The sequence below is a fragment of the Sebastes umbrosus genome, chromosome 8 (assembly GCF_015220745.1).
Source record: "Sebastes umbrosus isolate fSebUmb1 chromosome 8, fSebUmb1.pri, whole genome shotgun sequence".
Taxonomy (NCBI): domain Eukaryota; kingdom Metazoa; phylum Chordata; class Actinopteri; order Perciformes; family Sebastidae; genus Sebastes; species Sebastes umbrosus.
The window spans coordinates 3,860,994-3,881,590 of record NC_051276.1 but is presented as its reverse complement, the minus strand read 5'-3'; the positions used below and the strand labels follow the sequence as shown (position 1 = coordinate 3,881,590).

General features: G+C 42.4%; 1 protein-coding gene and 1 long non-coding RNA gene across 2 annotated transcripts; one reads left to right on the top strand and one right to left on the bottom strand.

The window, feature by feature from the left end:
• Window positions 1–9,356: 9,356 nt before the first annotated feature.
• On the bottom strand, window positions 9,357–19,888 carry npffr1l2 (neuropeptide FF receptor 1 like 2). Its single transcript, XM_037776906.1, has 3 exons — window positions 19,546–19,888; window positions 13,680–13,779; window positions 9,357–10,619 (listed from the first exon to the last, which is right to left on the bottom strand). The coding sequence occupies exons 1-3, from the start codon at window positions 19,886–19,888 to the stop codon at window positions 9,611–9,613; spliced, it is 1,452 nt and encodes a 483-aa protein (XP_037632834.1). The 3' UTR covers window positions 9,357–9,610.
• LOC119492447 lies at window positions 17,941–18,292 on the top strand. Its single transcript, XR_005207783.1, has 2 exons — window positions 17,941–18,066; window positions 18,171–18,292. It is a non-coding gene; the product is annotated as an uncharacterized LOC119492447 (long non-coding RNA).
• Window positions 19,889–20,597: the final 709 nt, after the last annotated feature.

Sequence of the window (20,597 nt, the reverse complement as noted above, 5' to 3'; positions counted from 1 at the left end):
TATAATTGTTAGTGACAGTAGAATAGCAACATTCCTTCCCTGGAAAAAAACAATCAGAGAAATACTTCAGAGAAAGCACAAACTATGCACTGCATACAAAATCACAAATATTTCTAAATGCAATAAAATGTTGTTGACTATTCAAGAAAGTGATTCAGTGATACAAATTCATGAATGTCAAAATGCATTGAAATGGTCATAGAACACAGTCTGTGTGTACTCATAACAATTTGCTTGTGTAGCATTCTGTAGCTACGCTTCAAAAAAGTTGGTAAGAAGTGTTAAATAGAAGCGGTCGAGTTTCTGCTTCACATCTGCACACATGTTGGCATCAAAACACAGTCTCTCTAAGTGGAAGTCACTGTGAGACATGACAACGGGGCAATCATCTTTATCTGGGCATTTCATTTCCAAGAAACCATAAGGGCAACCGTCAAATTGGTCAATCACTCTCCTGTCTGGGGTTGCACCTAAGTGGGGAGCATTGTGTATTTTTCTGCAGCCACTGGTTCCATTGCGATGTCCCTTTGCATTGCTTTCGTTTGTACTATTCTTTTATCCCTCTGTAAATTGACAGCAACGCTATCATAGTCACCTCGTCTTGAATACACCCTTTTAAATTTAGTTGATGTAATACGCTTAGGGCTGACAAAGCTAACGCAAATTTGTTAACGCATTAACATAATTTGTGATTTTTAGGTTGTAGGGGACTCTGTATTAAAGCTAGAGTGAAGATACTGCCATCATATGAAACTAGAAAACCTAAGGAATCCACTGGTGTCATACTAGCTTGTCGCCAAGGAGGCTAAATAACGCTCCAAACTTACGCAAAATTTTGGCGAGGAAAAACTTTTCAAAGGGGTCCCTTGACCTCTGACCTCCAGATATGTGAATGAAAATGGGTTATATGGGTACCCACGAGTCTCCCCTTTACAGACATGCCCACTTTATGATAATCACATGCAGTTTGGGGCAAATCATAGTCAAGTCAGCACACTGACACACTGACAGCTGTTGTTGCCTGTTGGGCTGCAGTTTGCCATGTTATGATTTGAGCATATTTTTTATGCTAAATGCAGTACCTGTGAGGGTTTCTGGACAATATCTGTCATTATTTTGTGTTGTTAATTGATTTCCAGTAATAAATATATACATACATTTGCATAAAGCAACATATTTGCCCACTCCCATGTTGATAAGAGTATTAAATACTTAACAAATCTCCCTTTACGGTACATTTTGTACAGATAAAAAATGTGTTATTAATATGCAATTAATCACGGCTAAACATGCGATTGTCAGCCCTAATACATATGTATGTATATGAGCTTTCTAGAGACAGTTAAAAGAGATTTCTTGTCTGTAAGCCTCTGCCTCTAAACACACAACACAACCACAAAGAGACACAAAAGTAGTACAAAGACACACAAACAACCCTACAAATAACACGTACACGTTGTTGTGTGCCTCTTTCAGTCAGTGTCTTGCTCCTATGTAGGATGGGTTAGGAGCCTTTTACATATCTGTACGGTACCCAGGGGCACATTGTCTTATAATCCATGCATGGCTGCAATGGCCTTGGAGTATTATCAGTACTATACAGTAAAAACACTCTAATCACAAATACAGTAAGTCTCCCCTTTACAGACATGCCCACTTTATGACAATCACATGCAGTTTGGGGCAAGTCATAGTCAAGTCAGCACACTGAGAGCTGGTGTTGCCTTATCCTATTTATGTAACGCTGTTCCATGTAATCCGTTACTCCCCAAGCCTGGTTAAGAGTTACACATGCACAGTAACGTTACCGATCGGGCAGGATGGCATAGCGACACCAACAGGACTGCAACCAATTATATTTAGAGACAAAATCATGAGTGGATCTGCCCACTTACTGTTGAAAGGAAAAAAAACACTCGCGGGCAGGAGAGCAATTATATTATTGTTTCGCTCGGGTATAACATTTTACTTGTGTGCACACTCAAAGCATGGTTTTCTACCCACAGACTACAATATTACTTGTGCACTAGCAAAAATAATATGCTTGCGCAGCTATTTGAGTTGCACACGCGGCTCCCCTTCATCCATGCGAATGGATCTCATTTGCGTTTGCATTTTGGCCGTCACACTAGTTTGTAAACCTACAGCAGCTCCCAGTGAGTACAAAGCTAATATGTGTGCTAAATTCCACTGTTTCCAACAATGTGTGAATTGAAAATGTGTCCAGCCGACAGCGTGACTGAAAGTGAGAGAGTACATTTCAGAGTGAGCTTTGTAAGCGGTGTTACAAAGGACCCTGCGGTTGTAAACATATTATTAAGTTATCTGAACTGCCTCAGTATATTGACAGTACACAATAACAGCAAAGGCCTTTGTATGAATCATTTATTTGGTAACCATCAAAAGGAGCAGGCATACAAAACAACACTGATAGTGGGCACATTAAACATGAACACACATGAACAATTTATGTGTGCATTAACATGAAAACCCCAAAACACAGATGTGGCAAGATAACACACTTTACATTACCTAATGGTTAGCCGCTATTGGTGTCACACAGAATTTAGCTTCAGCTTCTCAGTTACACCCACAACCAAATTCAGCTATGTTACCCACACCTGTCTTTTACACTTGACATGAAGGCATGCTTAGTGCGAAGTACTGGACAACAACCATGGTGCCCAAAGTATCAATCCTGCTGAGTCCGTTTATCCTCTGACTTTTCCTCGAGCGCCACCATGAGGTTGCGGTTTGTAGTTTTAAGTGAAATGCTACAAACTATTGGACGGATTGCCATGAAATTCAGGAAATCAGAGACTAAAGTGATCTTTTCTACAGTGAAATTGGCACCGTTGTAACTTATGTGTGTCCTTTCAATTATGGAATGCCATTGCATGCTCTGTGTGAAGGTCGGCACATTTGGGGTGAAAATTTAATTTAGTTGAACTTGGCAGAAAATCAGTGTCCAGGCTCACACAGTGGCTTAGGAGAAAATAATGGCCTTGCTTGCATTTTTAGTGTGAAAGGAGAGTTAGATAGAACATGTGATGGTGCAACACACCACACCACAGCCTAGATGCATTCATTGTTTTATTTGTTAAATCTATTAGGATCGATATTCCTCTGCTGGGATACTCATTAGCTACCGCTCCAAGCTGAGGGTCGGTAGCTCTGGCTACGCTAATGAGCTTAAAAAAATAATAACATGATGTTTGTCAAAAGACAAGCTGGTTCATTATCATACATCACTTCAAACTTTAGACAGGAAAACTAAACGTTGCTGGTTTGTTTGTGGTTGCAGCTTAGTGCTTTCTTTCCTCAAATACATTTCTCATAAAGAATAATGAATATTTGAACAAACAAATTGAGGAATTCAATACAAAAATATCAATAATTGAAAAAAATAATTAATCGAGCCATAGTACATAAATAGAAACAATATTACAGGCAGTTACACAGCATGAGAAAAGCATAAAGAACAACAATATACACTAAGTCAAGGTTTTACATTGCAAGCCAGAAACATACAGTAGTCTGCAACATCTGCTTTGGTTCATCAGGCATCTTTCACTAAAATAATTAATGTTGAACACTCTTCTGATGTCTTCTCGTAAATAACAACATACAAACTAGTGATTGGTACTGCGAACAATAGACCGCCTCAAGGCTGAAATACAATAATAATGTGGCACACGATGACAAGACCACAACCCAGGAACACTTTCAAGTTACACCACATCAGTGACGGATTAGCAATAAAGATGGCAGCAAAACACAATGATCCCAAAGATTAACACTTTAACACATGTGTAAGGATAAACCCTTCTATTATGATATCCAATTCTTTGGTTGTAGATAGATGGGTACAACACACATATTTTTGGGTATGCACATTTGTATTTGTATTTTATGTAGTAGTGCTGGTAATCTGTCTTGCTGTAGTGGACCACTAACCTTGCACGGCAGCTGGATTCTGGCAATGTCACGAGACAACGCGAGAATCACAGGATCAAATATCACACGAAAATCCATTTTGGCAGGCTTCAAGTAGCTCGCCAGACAATGGACCAATCAGGGTCCTGTGAGGAGGTACTGCAGCTACGGGTGTGGCTTAGGTGTGAGAGACCTGGTGAGACCATAGTGTGAGTCAACACAGAGAGGCGACTGTTCGTTCTAAACAACAATGGCGGCTCCTAAAAAGGTTAGCATAGATGTTGCAATAGCATCAGAACTGGAGGATATTTTTTCATTGAAAAACGAGCAAAGTACGGCACTAAAGGCGATGTTTTTGCCTTCAGTTAGTTTGGCTTTCGTTAGTTTGATTGACAGATGGTTCATCCAATCACCTGCTGTATCACCTGTTCAACGGTGCATCAAATGGGGACATTTATGCTTTACACCGTACAGGGTCCCTGGTAGTGCTTCTTGCAGCATTGGCAGGGGGGCATGCCCGTTCGAAGCGTGTGCCCGTTCGGAACGCGTGCCCGTTGGGAGTGGGCTGATTGCTTGGCCGCTGGATTGCTACTTGTAGTGTTGTCGAGAACCGCTCATTTGTTCGTTTTCTCCAGGGAAGTGAAGAAGAGTTTGGTTGTAACGTTAGTATTTTCCAGCATCCAGCAGCAAAGATGAACTGGGTCCTTGGGTCCCCAGCAATACACTCCCCAAGTGTGATGTAGATTGGATGAACGGTTCTTGAGATATTCGAAGAACATACCCACAAACCTACATACAGAAAGACAGAGGTTCCTTGCTTTATATATAGTTAGATATGAAGTGAAAGGATTTGCTGTGATTGTTAGAAGAAAGTTGAGCTTTTTGTGTACGTTGCATTCTGACCACTTGGAACGTTTTTTAAAGGTGTCTTGGTTTTGTACATTATTTTGATCAGCCAAACGCTTATTCAGGTGGAGGTTATTTATTGTGTACACTGATGGAAATTGAGGTAGTTTACCAATAGCTTTTGTGTATTTTATAATGAGTAATAAGGAGAACTTGCACTGACTTTTGTACATCTGCAATGTTGTAGAGGTAGATTTTTTATCTCAGCCAGCCGATCATGCGTTCCGTTGTGTGTGTGTGTGTGATTATCTTTGTATGTGTGATATTATCTTTGATAGCATTAGAGTTAATTTATCCATATTTGAAAGAAACAAAGAAAGATAAACAAATACTCATTAGGTGAAAGAATGGGTCCAGACAGTTCCACTGCAGTATATGGAGGCCCCCTCTTTGATAGGTAGACATCGCTCAAGGATGCAAGTCGCCTCTTGGCAATTTCTTTCAAAAAATGTCAGTATTATTATGGTAAAAGACCTTAAAAGTAAATTTTCTATTCTATTTTTTGTTTTTTAAAATGATCAGAAACAGAGATCCACACCTCGTCAGTGTAGCATGATAGTCCACTGTTGGTAATATAAGAATGTATGTGTGTGTGTCTGTCTGTCCACGGTTAATCTTGCATACAACTGGACCCATCTACCTAATCTCTTTTGTTCTCATTCATGACTGTATGCTCAAGGACATCTCGTGGTTGTGGTGATTCACTATTTTTGAAAAAACTATTTTATTGACTGTTTTATACCATCATTGACTCACTTCTCCTAACCGGCCAGTAGGGGTCACAAGTGATCACCAACTGCTTCAGTAGCAAAAGGCATTCAGGCAATTGGCTAAAAGCTAGGCTCAAAACTAGCCTTACCTAGTCTGTTGCAGACCACATTTTGGCTTCTGTCGTGGCTCAAAAACTGACATCAATAGCTGCATCTAATCTGCATCTGCAGATTAATTCCATACCCGGTTATGATCCACTAAAGTTGGGCCCAATGCGAGATGAATAAATCCCCGTTTTCGCTGCCATCTGGACTGTAAGGGAGCCGAGAGGGACAATTTCAACTCTTCTTTGTTTGGGAGGGGAGAGGGAGACAACCCGGCGGAGATCTGCACTCTACTGAGTGCACTTTTCTAGTTTATTATTGTTTGAAGGCACAGTTTTTGGTGTCTTGTATGGCAATATCCATCATATGACTCCTACAGAGGCATTAACTAGTACAACTGTTTTTGCTCTACAGTTCCATTGAAGTTACCGACCTACATATACAAGAGTAATCTAGGATAGACAGTTGTAATGCACTTGTAAGATTGGTAAAGGAGGCATGACAGTTGAAATAAGAAATTAGTTGGTCTATGAAATGGCATTTACTGTGATGCATTTCCTGTTAAAACAAGCCATTGAGGTGTGGTCTTGAATGTGCAGTACAACAATGAACTCTTTGTTATGGAGAGTATATATATACTGTATATTAGGGCTGTGAAAATTAAGGAATCCATTGGTACCATTGGTGTCATACTGGATTATCACGAAGGAGGGTAAATAACGCTTCAAACTTAGGCTAAATTTTGTTGAGGAAAAACTGGTATGGTTTCTAAGGGGTCCCTTGACCTCTGACCTCCAGATATGTGAATGAAAATGGGTTCTATGGGTACCCACGAGTCTCCCCTTTACAGACATGCCCACTTTATGATAATCACATGCAGTTTGGGGCAAGTCATAGTCAAGTCAGCACACTGACACACTGACAGCTGTTGTTGCCTGTTGGGCTGCAGTTTGCCATGTTATGATTTGAGCATATTTTTCATGCTAAATGCAGTACCTGTGAGGGTTTCTGGACAATATCTGTAATTTTTTTGTGTTGTTAATTGATTTCCAATAATAAATATAGACACACATCTGTGTAAAGCAGCATATTTGAGTATTAAATACTTGATAAATCTCCCTTTAAGGTACATTTTGAAAAGATAAAAAATGTGTTATCAATTTACGATTAATCGCGATTCAATAATTTAATCGATTGACAGCCCTAATATTTATTTTTTCTTGTCAAACTTTTCATTTACAGTTTAACAAGAACCTCAAACATCCTATGTTGATTTAATTTCTGGCATGTACAAGCATAAATTACAACATATGTTGTAAAAGTACATGGCAGTACAGTCTGACTTGGTATGGGTTCTATGCATGTTGCCACTCCATGCTGAGGTAACTCGGGGCAACAACATGAACACACAACAACATGATAACTAACATGCTGAGAGAATTATGCATAATCTCCCAATGCTTAGAAATGAAGGCCATCTAGAGTCTATTCAAACAGGACTGAACCCGAGAATGCAAGTCCTGTGGTGGAGGAGACTCCTACAGAAAGCAGCAAATCACACGTCGGTGGCCTTTAGACCACCAGTGAAGTTCAATGAAATGTGATGGTGCAATGGTTTGTTAAGTGCCTGAACTTCTGTCAGTAGTTTTAATAAGCATAAAATACAAAACAATGAGATGTATAACATGCAGGGAGCTTGAATTGTGCCTAGAAGATCCCTAGTCAGTATAATCAATCTTTATACCCCTGATAAATACTGACCGGACATTGCATGTACTTCTTTTAATTTCACACAGGCTTTGTCTTTAAAATCAGGATGAACTCAGCCCCGCTCCCCCCCCTCATCCTGCGCGGCTCCCCAGTTAACACGGTGGAGTCGTTCCGTTTCCTGGGCACGACCATCGCCCGGGACCTCAAGTGGGAGCTAAACATCAGCTCCCTCATCAGTAAGGCCCAGCAGAGGATGTACTTCCTGAGGCAGTTGAAGAAATTCAACCTGCCACAGACCATGATGGTGCACTTTTACTTGGCCATCATCGAGTCCATCCTCACCTCCTCCATCACCGTCTGGTTCGCCGCTGCCACCGCCAAGGACAAGGCCAGGGTGCAGCGGGTCATCCGTGCTGCAGAGAGGGCGATCGGCTGCAACCTTCCCTCCCCTCCAGGAGTTGTACACCTCCAGGACCTTAAGGAGGGCAGGGAAGATTGTGGCCGACCCCTCCCATCCTGGACACCATCTATTTCAGACTTTACCATCTGGCAGGAGGTTAAGGTCCATCAGGACCAAAACCTCACGCCACAAAAACAGTTTTTTCCCCATGGCAGTAGGGCTCTCCAACAGCCCTGTGACTGTCTCCCCCTCACACACACACTACTGCCCCCCCCCCCCATCCCCTTACCCCGACACTGACTCTCCCCCTCTCTCATACACTCTCAATACCACCCCCTACAGTATCCCTCTCTCTCCCTCTCTCTCCCTCTGATACCTGATTGTTTTGTTTGCACACCGGCAATATTTGCACTATCTGTTTATATCATGTTTGTTTTTATAGCTTATTTTGTAAATTGTACATTTTTATTCTTATTTTATTCTAACGTTTTATCTATTCTTTGTTATTATACTGTTTGTCTCGCACCAAAAAGCCAAAGAAAATTCCTCGTGTATACCCCTTACACCTGGCAATAAACACCTTTCTGATTCTGATTCTGATTCTGATGAATTCCATTGACTTTGTCACTTTTCTCCGTGGCTCCACATGCACATGGATGCACATGCTCAGCCAATCGTTTAACTTGACAGGGAGAGGACAGCAGTAATGACAGGCATGAAATTGGCACCTGCAGCTCTTAGCTCAACCATACTAATGTGTGAAATCAATCTGTTCATTACACTAATTGATTTGGACCAACTTCTATCATTGTTTAAAAGCCAGCTGGCCTGGCATGCTGGACGAGGCATGGCTGTCATGAAATGAGTGCAGATCAACCTATTTTTTCAACTGTTAATGGGACTGTTTGTAACTTCTTACACGTATAAATCATTGCGTGTCAGTGTCCCATGCGCGCTCACGTGTGGCTACGCTGTTCAGACTCTGACTCCAACACAAACTACACGGAAGCACCAAAACCGCAAAGTTCTATCTAGTGAAACCCGTCTGTTAAACAGTGTTAACTCTTCCTGCTCCAGCCCCCCGACCGCGGCCAGAAGACACAGGGGAGACCGTAGCTTTGGTCTCCAGGGCCGGAGTCTCTGCTGTACTCTGCTCCTCTGCCTCCGGTGTCTACCCTGTTCCTTCTGACCGTGGTCGGGAGGCTGAAGCAGGAAACACAGTCTCAGCATTGATTCATGGAGAGACCTTCGTCTGGTCAGCTAACATTACTGCCAAGCAGCTGAAATATAGAGTGATATTGTGGTTTTAGCTGACGTGTGTCGCCTCACTGTTTTGACCGATGCTCGTTCATGTCTATGTAGAGCGAGCACAAGCGCGAGCGCGAGCAACAGGACGCTGACTTTCGTTGACTTAACAGCCACAGGTGTCTCTGTTACCAAGCAATTTCTGATTCTTACATAGAGTCCCTTTAATGTTGGGTTAGTTAAATTTGGATTTTGCTTAGCGGTCCAAATCTTGTCAAGCACTCATGTCTGCTGTCTCTGCAGTGGTAGGGGTGAGTACAATAATATGTTAATAATATTATATAATAACCCCTGTTATTGCCCCTGCCACCTCCAGTAGTGTCATCTGTGCTGTCCATTGGCTGAGCATAAGCAACTGGAAGTGCTTACATTATATACAGTATGAGGCCTTGTCTAGAACTAGGGTTGCAATGTGTAACCATCATTCCAAACAGTAACAACATTACACATCAGATAATTTACATTGTCTCTTCCTCTGAACTACAATGCAACATACTATGGCTTTGTTTGGTTCATTACTGGGTAACATTGTCAACGCTCAGTTATCCCACGCCTGGCACACTGAACCTGCCAGTGAACTAACCCTCTCTGACTCCTCGCCATTACTGCCTTTCTTATGTACAGCTGACATTTCTAACCCTTGATCTGAAAGACTTCTCTCAGAGTTGACCGCCACACACCCCACCCTTACACTCCTGTTCACCTCTGCTGTTTCGGTCAACTTGTTGTCGTTATGGACTCGATTTCTCAGCCCCAAGACGAGATGGTTGTGATTGCTAGAGGCATCTCTGAAGTGAGTACCTCCACAAGGTGCTTGCGCGGACCTGTCTTTCCTGCCCCACCTGGCCATCCTCCTCCACTGCTGGCACTGGATGAGGCAACAGAAGGGCCTGGACTTGCACACCGCCTGGAAGCCCCTCTTAAAGTTCTCATTGTAGTATCCGTAGATGATGGGGTTGACGCTGGAGTTGGAGAAAGCCAGCCAGTGGGCAAAGGGGAAGATGTAGCTGGTCAAAAGGTCCAGCTGGTCCCTGTCCAAGCCTGCGTAGTCGGTCATCATCATGAGGGTCCAGAGTGGCAACCAGGACAACATGAAAAGCAAAGCCACCAGGATGAGCATCTTTACCACCCTGATCTTTTTCTGGGAAATCATTGGCTGACCAGCCCTTCTGCCCCCAACCTGGACTGCGCCGTTGGCCAGCTGTGGCTCTCTGTTTGCAACCACGGTGGAACACAGTTTGCCTCCGATACTTCCGTACATCAGTGTGATGACAGTGAGTGGCACCAGGTAGATGTGAGCAAACAGAACCGCCGTGTAGACCTTTCTCATCTGAGGGTTGGCAAAGTTTTCGTAGCAGGTATACAAGGGAAATGTGTGGTTGACGTCGTTATTGTACACCATGTAGTGGAAAGGAACTTCATCCACGGTCAGCGCCACAGCAGCTGGGCACATGATCACCACTGCTAGCACCCAGATTAACACGATGGCTGCCTTGGCAACAAGTACAGTCGGCTTGGGTTGTAGAGGGTACACTATACAGCGAAACCTGTGGTAAATAAGGAAGAGCATTGCCACAAATTAGCTATATGACTTTGTAAAGAAATTGATATTTCAGACTTATCAACTCTTATGGACCAGACACACCAAGCCGACATCTAGTGGCGATGAAGGGCGACTTGGCCGACATGTTGTACTTGAACACACTGCAAAGACTACAGTCGATGGCTAGTTAGCACGAACGTTTTGCGCCTGCGTGAAAGGAAATAACTCTCCACACCAGCAGGCGGCGGTAGTCTGTATTTGTCTTTCAAAAAGGGAAACCGGAAGACCGAGGACTGCGGATATACAAGACATTTTTTATGATACGTACATGAAACAAAGAGACATTTGCCAGTCATTCTCCGACCGCTCTCACTCACAACTTCAGACACAACACAGCTTCATTCAGATGGCCATGTCATTGTGAAAATATCCGTGTATTGGAATGATCAGATGAGATTCAACATGCTGAATCGGCCGAAAAACATCTGACACGAGCAGACTTGAGCCGACGGTCCGAAACTGTCCGAGGGCCAACCCTTGGCTTGGTGTGTCAGGGCCTTTAGCCAGTCCATCAAACACCACTTTAAGTATCAAAAATAGCAATAACTCTGATATCCTGGTGGGAATTCCATAAAATCACAAACACCATTCTTGCACCAACAAACTACACTCCCATTTGGAACAAACAAAAAGCCACTGAACTTTCAGTAATGGATCAAAAAGGGCATTACACATCTTAAACATATCTTCAATAATAACACCATGGTCTCATTCTCTGACCATGTCCAGAAGTACAGCATTGGGAGCAATCACTTCCTTGAATATCTACAATCTCAAAATCTTCAAAATCTCAAATCTTCCATTCAAACTAAATTGAACATGAATGACATTGACCTGTCCTTTCCTCGAGATTTAATTAACATCACTTCTTCAAACAAAACCATATCCAAAATATATAGAATTAGAAATAATTATAAATTATAATAAAATAGGAACAAGATTTATCGATCACTCCTGCTGCTGACTTCTGGAACCAAATCTGTAAGAACATTTTTTTTTTTTTATGGGTAAAAATACCCACATGGAGCTCATAAAATACAAGACAGTCCTTACGTCTCTATTACATCTTTATTATTAAACTTTGGGGGGGCTCTGTCAAACCAGACTGGCATGGGGTGATGTGGGCGAGGGCTGGGTCCCCTGAAACAATGGAAAAACTACAAAAGAAAAGAAAAATAACAACTACATAATACCTCACTCACAATGGACTGACTCCCTCCTACAGGGTGTGGAAGCAGCCCAATGTGAGAGAAGCTTGGAATAATCTTGCGTGGAGCAGCCCAAGGCAATGACCCCCTTAAGTTACTAAAAAAACAAATTGTGTGTTATGTTGTGTTTCTTTATTTGAACAGGGAAAATGCACAAAGAGCATTCCCCTTTTATTAAACAAGGAGATGTAATGTACCGGGGTTTTAGCAAACTGCTATTTTCAACCCGTAGTCCCTGGGAAAGTAGGTACAGTAGAATAATAAAGAGCATCAAATACAGTACTAAGGTAGTCAATACAAGTATACAACACAATGTTGAGTAGTATTTGATGCTTTACTGTGTCAGAAGCCTCTCGCAGGTCGAGGAAGACTGCCCCCACCACCCCTCCTTTATCCATTTACTTTGCAATCAATTGTTCTGCTACAACCTTTTAAATGACCTTTGAAATGGCAGGAAGCATGCTGATGGGTCTACTGTATAGTTGCTTACCTCCCATTTATCACACACCTGCTCACAGGGTTTATCTGTGATGGTGTCATTCCAATTAATTTGCTTTATTTCGTTATCAGTGAGCACTAGATTCTTCTTTGGAATGAAAGAGGTATTAGGATTCTTTTCCATTTGGTTTTGATTGCTGGATCCTGTCTTTGTCTGCTTTCTAACAGCTAGTGTAAGATTATGATGCGAGACACCTGTGATTAAGTGTCTGTTTTATTTGTGAAAATAAGGTTTGGGGACATTTTCTACTCTTAACTGGCCACCCTCTCGGCCACTGCTCTCCGGCCAGAGACGCAGGCTGTGGTCAAAATCGCATACTAACCTACTGCATGCTACATACTTCAATCAATATGTACTGCATTCTCGCCTGAAACATATCAAAACTTAATAAAGTGACATATTAACAGCTTTTAGCCTGACTCAAAATCTCACAAGATTGATGACCTGTTCCGGCTTCGGTTTCGACAGCGGCTCTGACACATTTGTGAAAACGTCGCAGCCAATTTCCAAACGGGCGTTATTTGGATAAACTGACCACATATTTGGAATGTAAATGGTTACTTTCTCGCATGAAAACATAATAATAAAACTTAATAAAGTGACATATTGACAGCTTTAGTCTAGGTCAAAATCTCATAAAATTGACAGCCAGTCTCAAGGCTTTTGAGAGTACTAAGTAGACTTGAAGCCTAAGTAAACATTACAGTACGTAGCGGTTACACCCGTGAGATGGAGCTGAGAGGGGGACTGCCCATTGCTCCGACGACCCATTATTCCGAAACCCCAATAGTCCGAAAAATGTCCCATTGGACCGAAAGCCCGTTATCCCGTTAAAACAAACGGCCATGTAACAAACAGAAGCACATGGCTTACTATGCAGAATGACGTTATCGGATCTTCCTGATTTTTCCTACTGGTAAAGGCATGACCCATCACCTACCGCCTCTTCTTATTAATAACAATAATAATAATATTTATTTAGTATAGCACATTTCATAGAACACAATTCACAAAATGATTTATATGAATAAAAAAATATTAAAAACAATAAAAACAATAACACAGCTGTTAAAAACATAAACTTACAATACTAGACAGCGCAAGGTGACACATAAGCCAGTTTGAATAAGTGAGTGTTTAGCTGTCTTTAAAAGGCGTCAAAAGAGACACATACAATACTAAATCTGTTTATGTTTTGTGTTACTGTCTGTCTAATTTGTCACCTTTATGTACTGTGTCCGGTTGCACTAATACAAGGGGGGGGGGGAAAGGTTATCAAAGCACAGCATACACTAACCTTTCAACAGCTATGGCCACCAGGGTAAAGACTGATGCAGAGACAGACATTCCCTGCACAAAGCCACTCATCTTGCACACCGTGTTGGAAAATGGCCAACCTGTTGAAAAAAAAGACAAATGCTCATTAGAGTCAAGCTTGTGGCTGGACCTCAGTGGTATTACAGTGGGGATTTTCAGAAACCTAGAAACACTAGTTCACAGCAGACTCATGCAGAACTTGTTACAGAGTGACCATAATGTGACAGGAAGATGTTTCAGGTAGTATACAGATATTATTAAATCTGGGTTTGAAATGGATGTGGAAATGCAGAGGAAACACAAAGCATCCAAGTGAGAGTGGAACGAAATAGTGAGAACGAGCGCAGTGTGTGAGTGAAGGCAGGCAGGCAGAGGGGCACAGTACAGCATGGACTCCGGCCCTGGAGACCAAAGCTACGGTCTCCCCCGCGTCCTCCAACCGCGGCCAACACTGTTTTGCAAGACGGGCTTCACTAGATATAACTTTGCGGTTTTGGTGCGTCCGTGTAGTTTGTGTTAGAGTCTGAGTCTGAACAGCGTAGCCACACGCAAGTGCGCATGGGACACCGACTTGGATTGATTTATATGTGTAAGAAGTTACAAACAGTCCCTTTAATTTCATGGAACCTTCAGTTTGACTTGACAGCTCCCACTCGATCTTCCCATGGAAACACTGGGGAGGTCGCCAGCTTTAAAGGCAAACTTGGTGGTCTTTGTACAGCGGTCTTGAAACCTTTCAGATGTGTCAACTTGACTCTCCATCTGTTCCTCAGCAGGTAATAAGACAACCAGCCGCCTAACGTCCCTGTGAAGGATGGTGGCTTGGATTTTCCTTTTCTGCCCATCAGAGGTAGGATGGTTTGTCTTTGCTTTCAAAACTTTTGTCACAGGTACATGGTAGCTTGGGAAGATCCTGACGTTAACGTCCCTCACGATGCCTTTGCTGTCTTGATTCGTGCCAACGACTCTGCCAAGCTTGAATTGACCCCTTAGCGCATTTTGGTTGCTTAGCCAGACAATGTCCCCAACAGTGACATTCCTTTGTGCAGTGTGCCACTTGCTCCTTACAAACAAGTTGGGGCCAGCGAATTGACTCTCCAGAACTTCGTCACCTCTGACTCCATTGCTCAGAGTCCTTTGTAGGGGGTAGGGATGTCCATAATTAACCGTTAACCGTTAACCGACATTAAGCATTTTAACCGATTAACGCTATCAGTTAAAACAGTTAAAAGAAATGTTAATAATTAACTCAAAAGCTGAGCAGCTTGTCACTTTAAGGAGAAAAGCTGGTCCACCTTAACAGCCCACCTTAAGAGGCGGAGCCGGAGTTGCAGGATACAGGAAGTCGGCTCCAGTCTCTGGCTCGCTTGAGTGGAGAGGAGTTGTAGTTTGGTAGCATTTATTCACCGACAAATAAACTGTACACACACTGCTACACCTACGATCACAGCTAGAACGCCACCAACAACCTCACACTCACCGCCAACACACACACGGTCTGATGGAAACTCACTAAAGTTACGCAGACTACGTGTGCGGCGGCGAGCACGAAGCCTCCGGCAATGCTAGAACTGCTAATGTAGCTCAAAAATACACACTGTTTGTTGGCCACTCGTTAAAGTTATAGCGGGCAGACAAAGGGTGCATCCCAAAGCTCTTATTTGTCGTTTCATCGCTACTCGCTCGAACCGGAAGTTGTTCTGGTGCGCCATCTTGAAGACCGTCCCAAAGCTCTTATTTCTGCACCGAGGACCGAGGAGCGAGGAGGGATCTCTGAGGAGCGAGGAGCGAGGATACATGAGAGCAGCCTTCACGGAAATCTTTTACCGACCGACACGCCCCCTTATTGGATATCAGTTACTGATTGGACGCTGCTGCAGACCGGACTGATCTGATAACTTTACCTCTCAACATCACTGGAGTTTCATACCGGAGTGAAGACAGATCACAGATTAACAGTTTTATAGTTTAGTTGTCTTCTGATTCACCATCTAGTTAAAATCTGTGTTAACTGTAGGTGTGAACAGCAGCAGAAGGACCTGCAGTATCTCTCCTTCACACACTGCCAGTGAAGCAGCTTAATACTGAGAGGGGTTTATAACACCTGACAAACGGGCTTAAATAACTTTCTTCATTTATTAGAATGTTTTTTCTTTTCATTATCTGTTATTTCGCCCGTTAACTTTTATTAATGATACTATTAAAGTCAGAGAGAGAAGGAGAGTCTGTCTGTCAGCAGCAAACACCTTTTACATAATTTATCCTCATTTCCATTCAGTCACATGCAAAGCTGATAATTCCTGAGTGTCGGGTTTGATATGAGTTACATCATTTACATTTTCCCTGAAACATTCAGCCTAATAAATAATGGCCAGTGTTCAAAAGACACCATAGTCATATTCTAGGTTATTAAATAATGAATTCACAATCAGAATATCAATAAATACAGACGCTAATAATGAATAAATAATATAAAGGCATTGTTCCAGTAGAGATGGTTCCTGGTCCTCTAAGCAGGACTCAGTCCACAGTAGAAAAACAGACTGCAGCTGTTATTCATGTGCAGGTGTTTGTTAAACAGGTAACAGGCTACAGAGAGAAAACACTGCTGCTCTGCCCCTGATAATAACTGTGTGTCTTTATTAGTATTATTAGTACAGTTCAGACACAAACTCCATCTAAAGTCTCTACAGCTGTTAAAGCCAACTGACAGCAGATCCAGCTGTGATCAGGTGCTGCTGTCATCGGAAACGGACGTTGCTTCACGTGACGCTTCAGAGGAAACGACCGTCTCATTTCTCTTAAAACATATTTCCTAAACTAAACAAAATGTGCGGTGGAGACTTTTACTGGGAGAGTGGCTGCATGTCTGCGACACTACACGCAGCATCGTGGCTGCTAAGTTAACGCTCCCGGACGGTGAACTGGGGACTCCCGGCAACCAATATCTGTTGTGCTCCTGCAGCTGGTACGAGGCACAAATCTTGTCGGCTAACGGTTAATAATCGGTTAATGAGGGTCGGTTATCGGTTAAGAAAACTTTTCAAAATGAGCATCCCTAATAGGGGTAGCTTGAAGGGTTGAATGTCTTGAAATCCCTGCTTTGAGACGCTCGACCAATTAGGAGCGAATTGGGTGTGATATATTGAATACAGTCCTCGTGGCTCTAAACCCTGGCGTCAATGGGGCGGTCATGGTGTAAGCCCCACAGCTACTGTAGTGGCTGTTTGTGCTGTGCGGTAAAATAAGTTTGGTCAATTATAATTCCATTAGATCTTCCAGAATAACAGCTTTTGATAGGGAATGATTTCAATGCTGTACGGCTTGATGCTATTGATCTAAAGGCCCAGACGCACCAAGCCGACATCAAAGAACTAGCGCCGATGAAGGCCCCCTGGTGCTTCGCCTCATATCGCAAGTTGTACTCGAACACTTAGCAAAGACTACAGCCGGCGGCCAGTTACCACCTACGTACTTCGCCTGTGAGAGAGGAAATAACCCTACTTCAGAATGACTGTTTTTGAAGAACTTGAGGCTGAACTGAATGAATTCATCAGTAAAAAGGGCATTAGTTGACGACCTTTGAGTGTTATGGGATGCTTCAGAAATAAAAAAAATATATCCTTTGCATCAAATCTTAATGACGTTAGGAGCCGTCGTATTGAGTCTTTGGAAATTGAAATTGCAACGTTAGAATAAGGCATGCTAAATAACCCTTCACCTGAAAACATTCACATGCGACGGAATTTACTGAATGAATAAGACACGAAGCAGAATTAATTTTTCAGTGCACGGCAGAACTATTATATAAAAAGTGCTTGACTCAGCCAACTGCTTGCTTAGGTTAAGGACAAATGGCCCCTTAGCAAATATCTCAGCAAATAGGACCAAAGACACTGACTTAACCTCTGATCCAATAAAGATTAATAGCACCATCAAATGTTGAAAAGAGGATGAAGCTGTTACTAACAGTAAAGGCAACTGCCTTCATCCCTAAAATAGTGTTAAAGCTTATAACAACCACAAATTATTTCATCACATTCACACACATTTCAAACAAAACTAGAATGGCAATCGTAAAATCTCAGAACAAAAATATCAAATATTAAAGCTTCAGTTGTCATGTTCACTACCGTTAGTCTAGGAGTTCCTTTTGTTTCCTATGTTTCCCTGTCCTTTTGTCTCTTGTGTGTTTTCCCCTGGTTTGTCTAGTTTGTCAGTGTGTCGGGAGGTGTGGCCTCCCTCCTCCTCCTCCTCCTCCTCTGGGCGGGCTCGGCTGGAGCAGCTGCCACCAATCATCACACCTGCAGTATATATACCCCGGTTTTCCTGCTACTTGTCGCCAGATCGTTCCGTCACCCACAGTGGTAGATACTATATCAGGCTCCCTGGAATTTTGCTAGTCTTTGCGGTTGCTCTTGTGTTTTTTGATGGTTTGGACTAAACCTCGTTTTTGTTGCTCTGTGTGCAGGTCTGTTCTCCTGCCAAGCTGTGGCTGCTTCCAAACCTGCCTGCTCACTCCTGCTCTCGGATCTTACTCAACCTGGAACCCTGTAGTTAAAATAAATTATTCTTTTTGTTCATACTTTAAAACTCTCGTGTTGTGTGCTGCATTTGAATCCACGTTTTTTGGAACTAAAACATAACATCAGTAGGCAGAAAGTTTCCATAATAACAAATTCCATAATAACCTTTCAACATTCAAGTGTTCTGAGAGAAAACTAGACCTCTGCACCTCCTCATGGCTCTGTTTTTAGGGTTTAGAAAAATCTAGCCTGTGATGGGAGACTTTGGCCAATCACAGGTCATTTCAGAGAGAAAGCGTTCCTATTGGCTGTTCATTGAACGTAGGCCGCTGTCAATCACTCGTGAAGTTCCAAACAAACGGTCAGTAGGCAGCGCCGATCAAATATGAATCAATATTCTGTTACTGTAATGCCTATTTCTTGCCTCAAATGTTCTCAGAATCATCTTGTAGTGTACTGTTTAGCTGTAAAATGAGAAAGTTTGCTATGGCTGGTGGGCGGTGCTTGGTTGGTGTCTGGTTAATTGGACTGGGTTGACACAGGGAGGCTAAAACTGGGACCTCATCCACTCTACATAGATGGTTTCCTCATTGCCCTCATTTTGATCCACCTTTCCCACATGAACCGAATCAGCTGTTTGACTGACAAAAAGTGGGAACTGTTCACCGGCCTAACTGTACAGTCAACTGATCTCAACATGGCGGCCGGGTCACAAACTTTCTCATTTTAAAGCTAAACAGTACACTACAAGATGATTCTGAAAACATTTTACACAGGAAATAGGCATTACAGTAACAGAATCTTGATTCATATTTGATCAGCGCTGCCTAGTTTGACCGTTTGATCGGAGTTCGCGAGTGATTGACAGCTGCTCAGAGACGGCAAGGCTCCAGCTCGGCTCTGATTGGATGTTTTCTTCCGGTCTGCGAAATCTTGCAGACGCCGTTAGGAGCACCGGAGGACACATACGCACATGATATTTTTTCAGATTACCTGTCTCATGCACTACTCTCAGGATATAGTGAGCGTTTCATAAAAATAACTGTTTTTAATCATATTTGCTCCATTTCTACCCACTGCAGCTTTAAATGTGCATTATTATATTTTCTCTCTCACACACACACCTGACATCCTAAGAAATGCTGTTAAGATTAGATTCTCTATTTTTACAAATCTTAAATTGAAAGTCCAACCAAAGTTACAAAACTAATTTCTGTTTGCAGACAAATTGAAATAATTGAACTAGAAGATTGCCAACACCTCTTGGTAATGTTGTGAAATTGTAAGTGCTGTTCCAAACACTTATGACGGGGTATTTACCTGTGATGAGGTTGTCCACCAGTGTTGTGGGGATGCAGAAGATGCCCACCAGCAGGTCACTGATAGCCAGGTTGAGGATGAAGAGATTAGTAACTGTGCGCATACGCCGGTTTTCCAGTACGATCAGACACACCAGGATGTTTCCCACCATACACAGCAGGAAGATGAAGAAGTAGGCCAGGATGTAGCTGGCAGCCACATAGAGAGAGTGCTGATAGTAGGGGGAAAAGATAATGTTGGTGACGTTTGTGGCACCGTCTAGGCTGATGTTTATAACGGCCGCTGTGGTGGCCGATCCTTCCAACTCCATCCCTCCCTCGCCCATGTTGTCCAGTATCTCCATTCTTTGGATGAACCAACACTGCAGGGGGATATCAAATAGTGTGGAGAATCAAAAAATATCACCTGATTTGCTTGACATTTAAAACATAACATCTGCAACACATTTTATTCAGTAAATAACACTTGACTCAGTAAGGATGTCTCATCTGGAAAATCTGTTGTTTGTCAACTGACTTTTCGCTAGGCAGGCCTGTCAAGCTTCAGATTTCTCCACATGCCAAAGTGTTGTGTATGAGACTCTAGTCAGAGCGATACTCTGCATTTAAAGAGTTTTGACCATTTAGTTGTGTATTTTTTTTAGCCTTTCCAAAACCAAATACACAAGAGCAGAAGTGTAAGAAGGAATAAAACATTATGTCTGTTGTGAACGTTAGCATGCGGGGCTAACTAGCTTACTGCCTAGTAACCTAGCACTACTTCCACGTCTAAGGGGTATTACATACAGAACAAATTGTGGGGTTACAGGTTATGTAAAAAAAAAAACACATAGCATATTCACTGTGTAGTATTTCACCACTGAGTTGAAGCCAGTCAAAGAATATATATTATTTTCAAATAAAAATTAAATGAGGTAGTAAGCCGATGTGCAAACTCAACATGTGGACGATTATTGCAGGAGCAAATAGTTTATGGTTATGGGTAGTTTATGCTCCAGCAAAGAGGGTCTTCACAGAGGAGGTAGAGAAGGAGCTTGCAGACCATATCAAGAA

Bases quoted from the DNA above. Each gene is read 5' to 3' on its own strand.
- npffr1l2 (XM_037776906.1), bottom strand. From the start codon at position 19,888: ATGGAGATACTGGACAACATGGGCGAGGGAGGGATGGAGTTGGAAGGA. The intron at 13,780-19,545 runs GTAAATACCCCG...TTTTTTCAACAG, and splicing joins GGTGGACAACCTCATCACAG to GTTGGCCATTTTCCAACACG. The intron at 10,620-13,679 runs GTTAGTGTATGC...TATTTACCACAG, and splicing joins GTGGCCATAGCTGTTGAAAG to GTTTCGCTGTATAGTGTACC.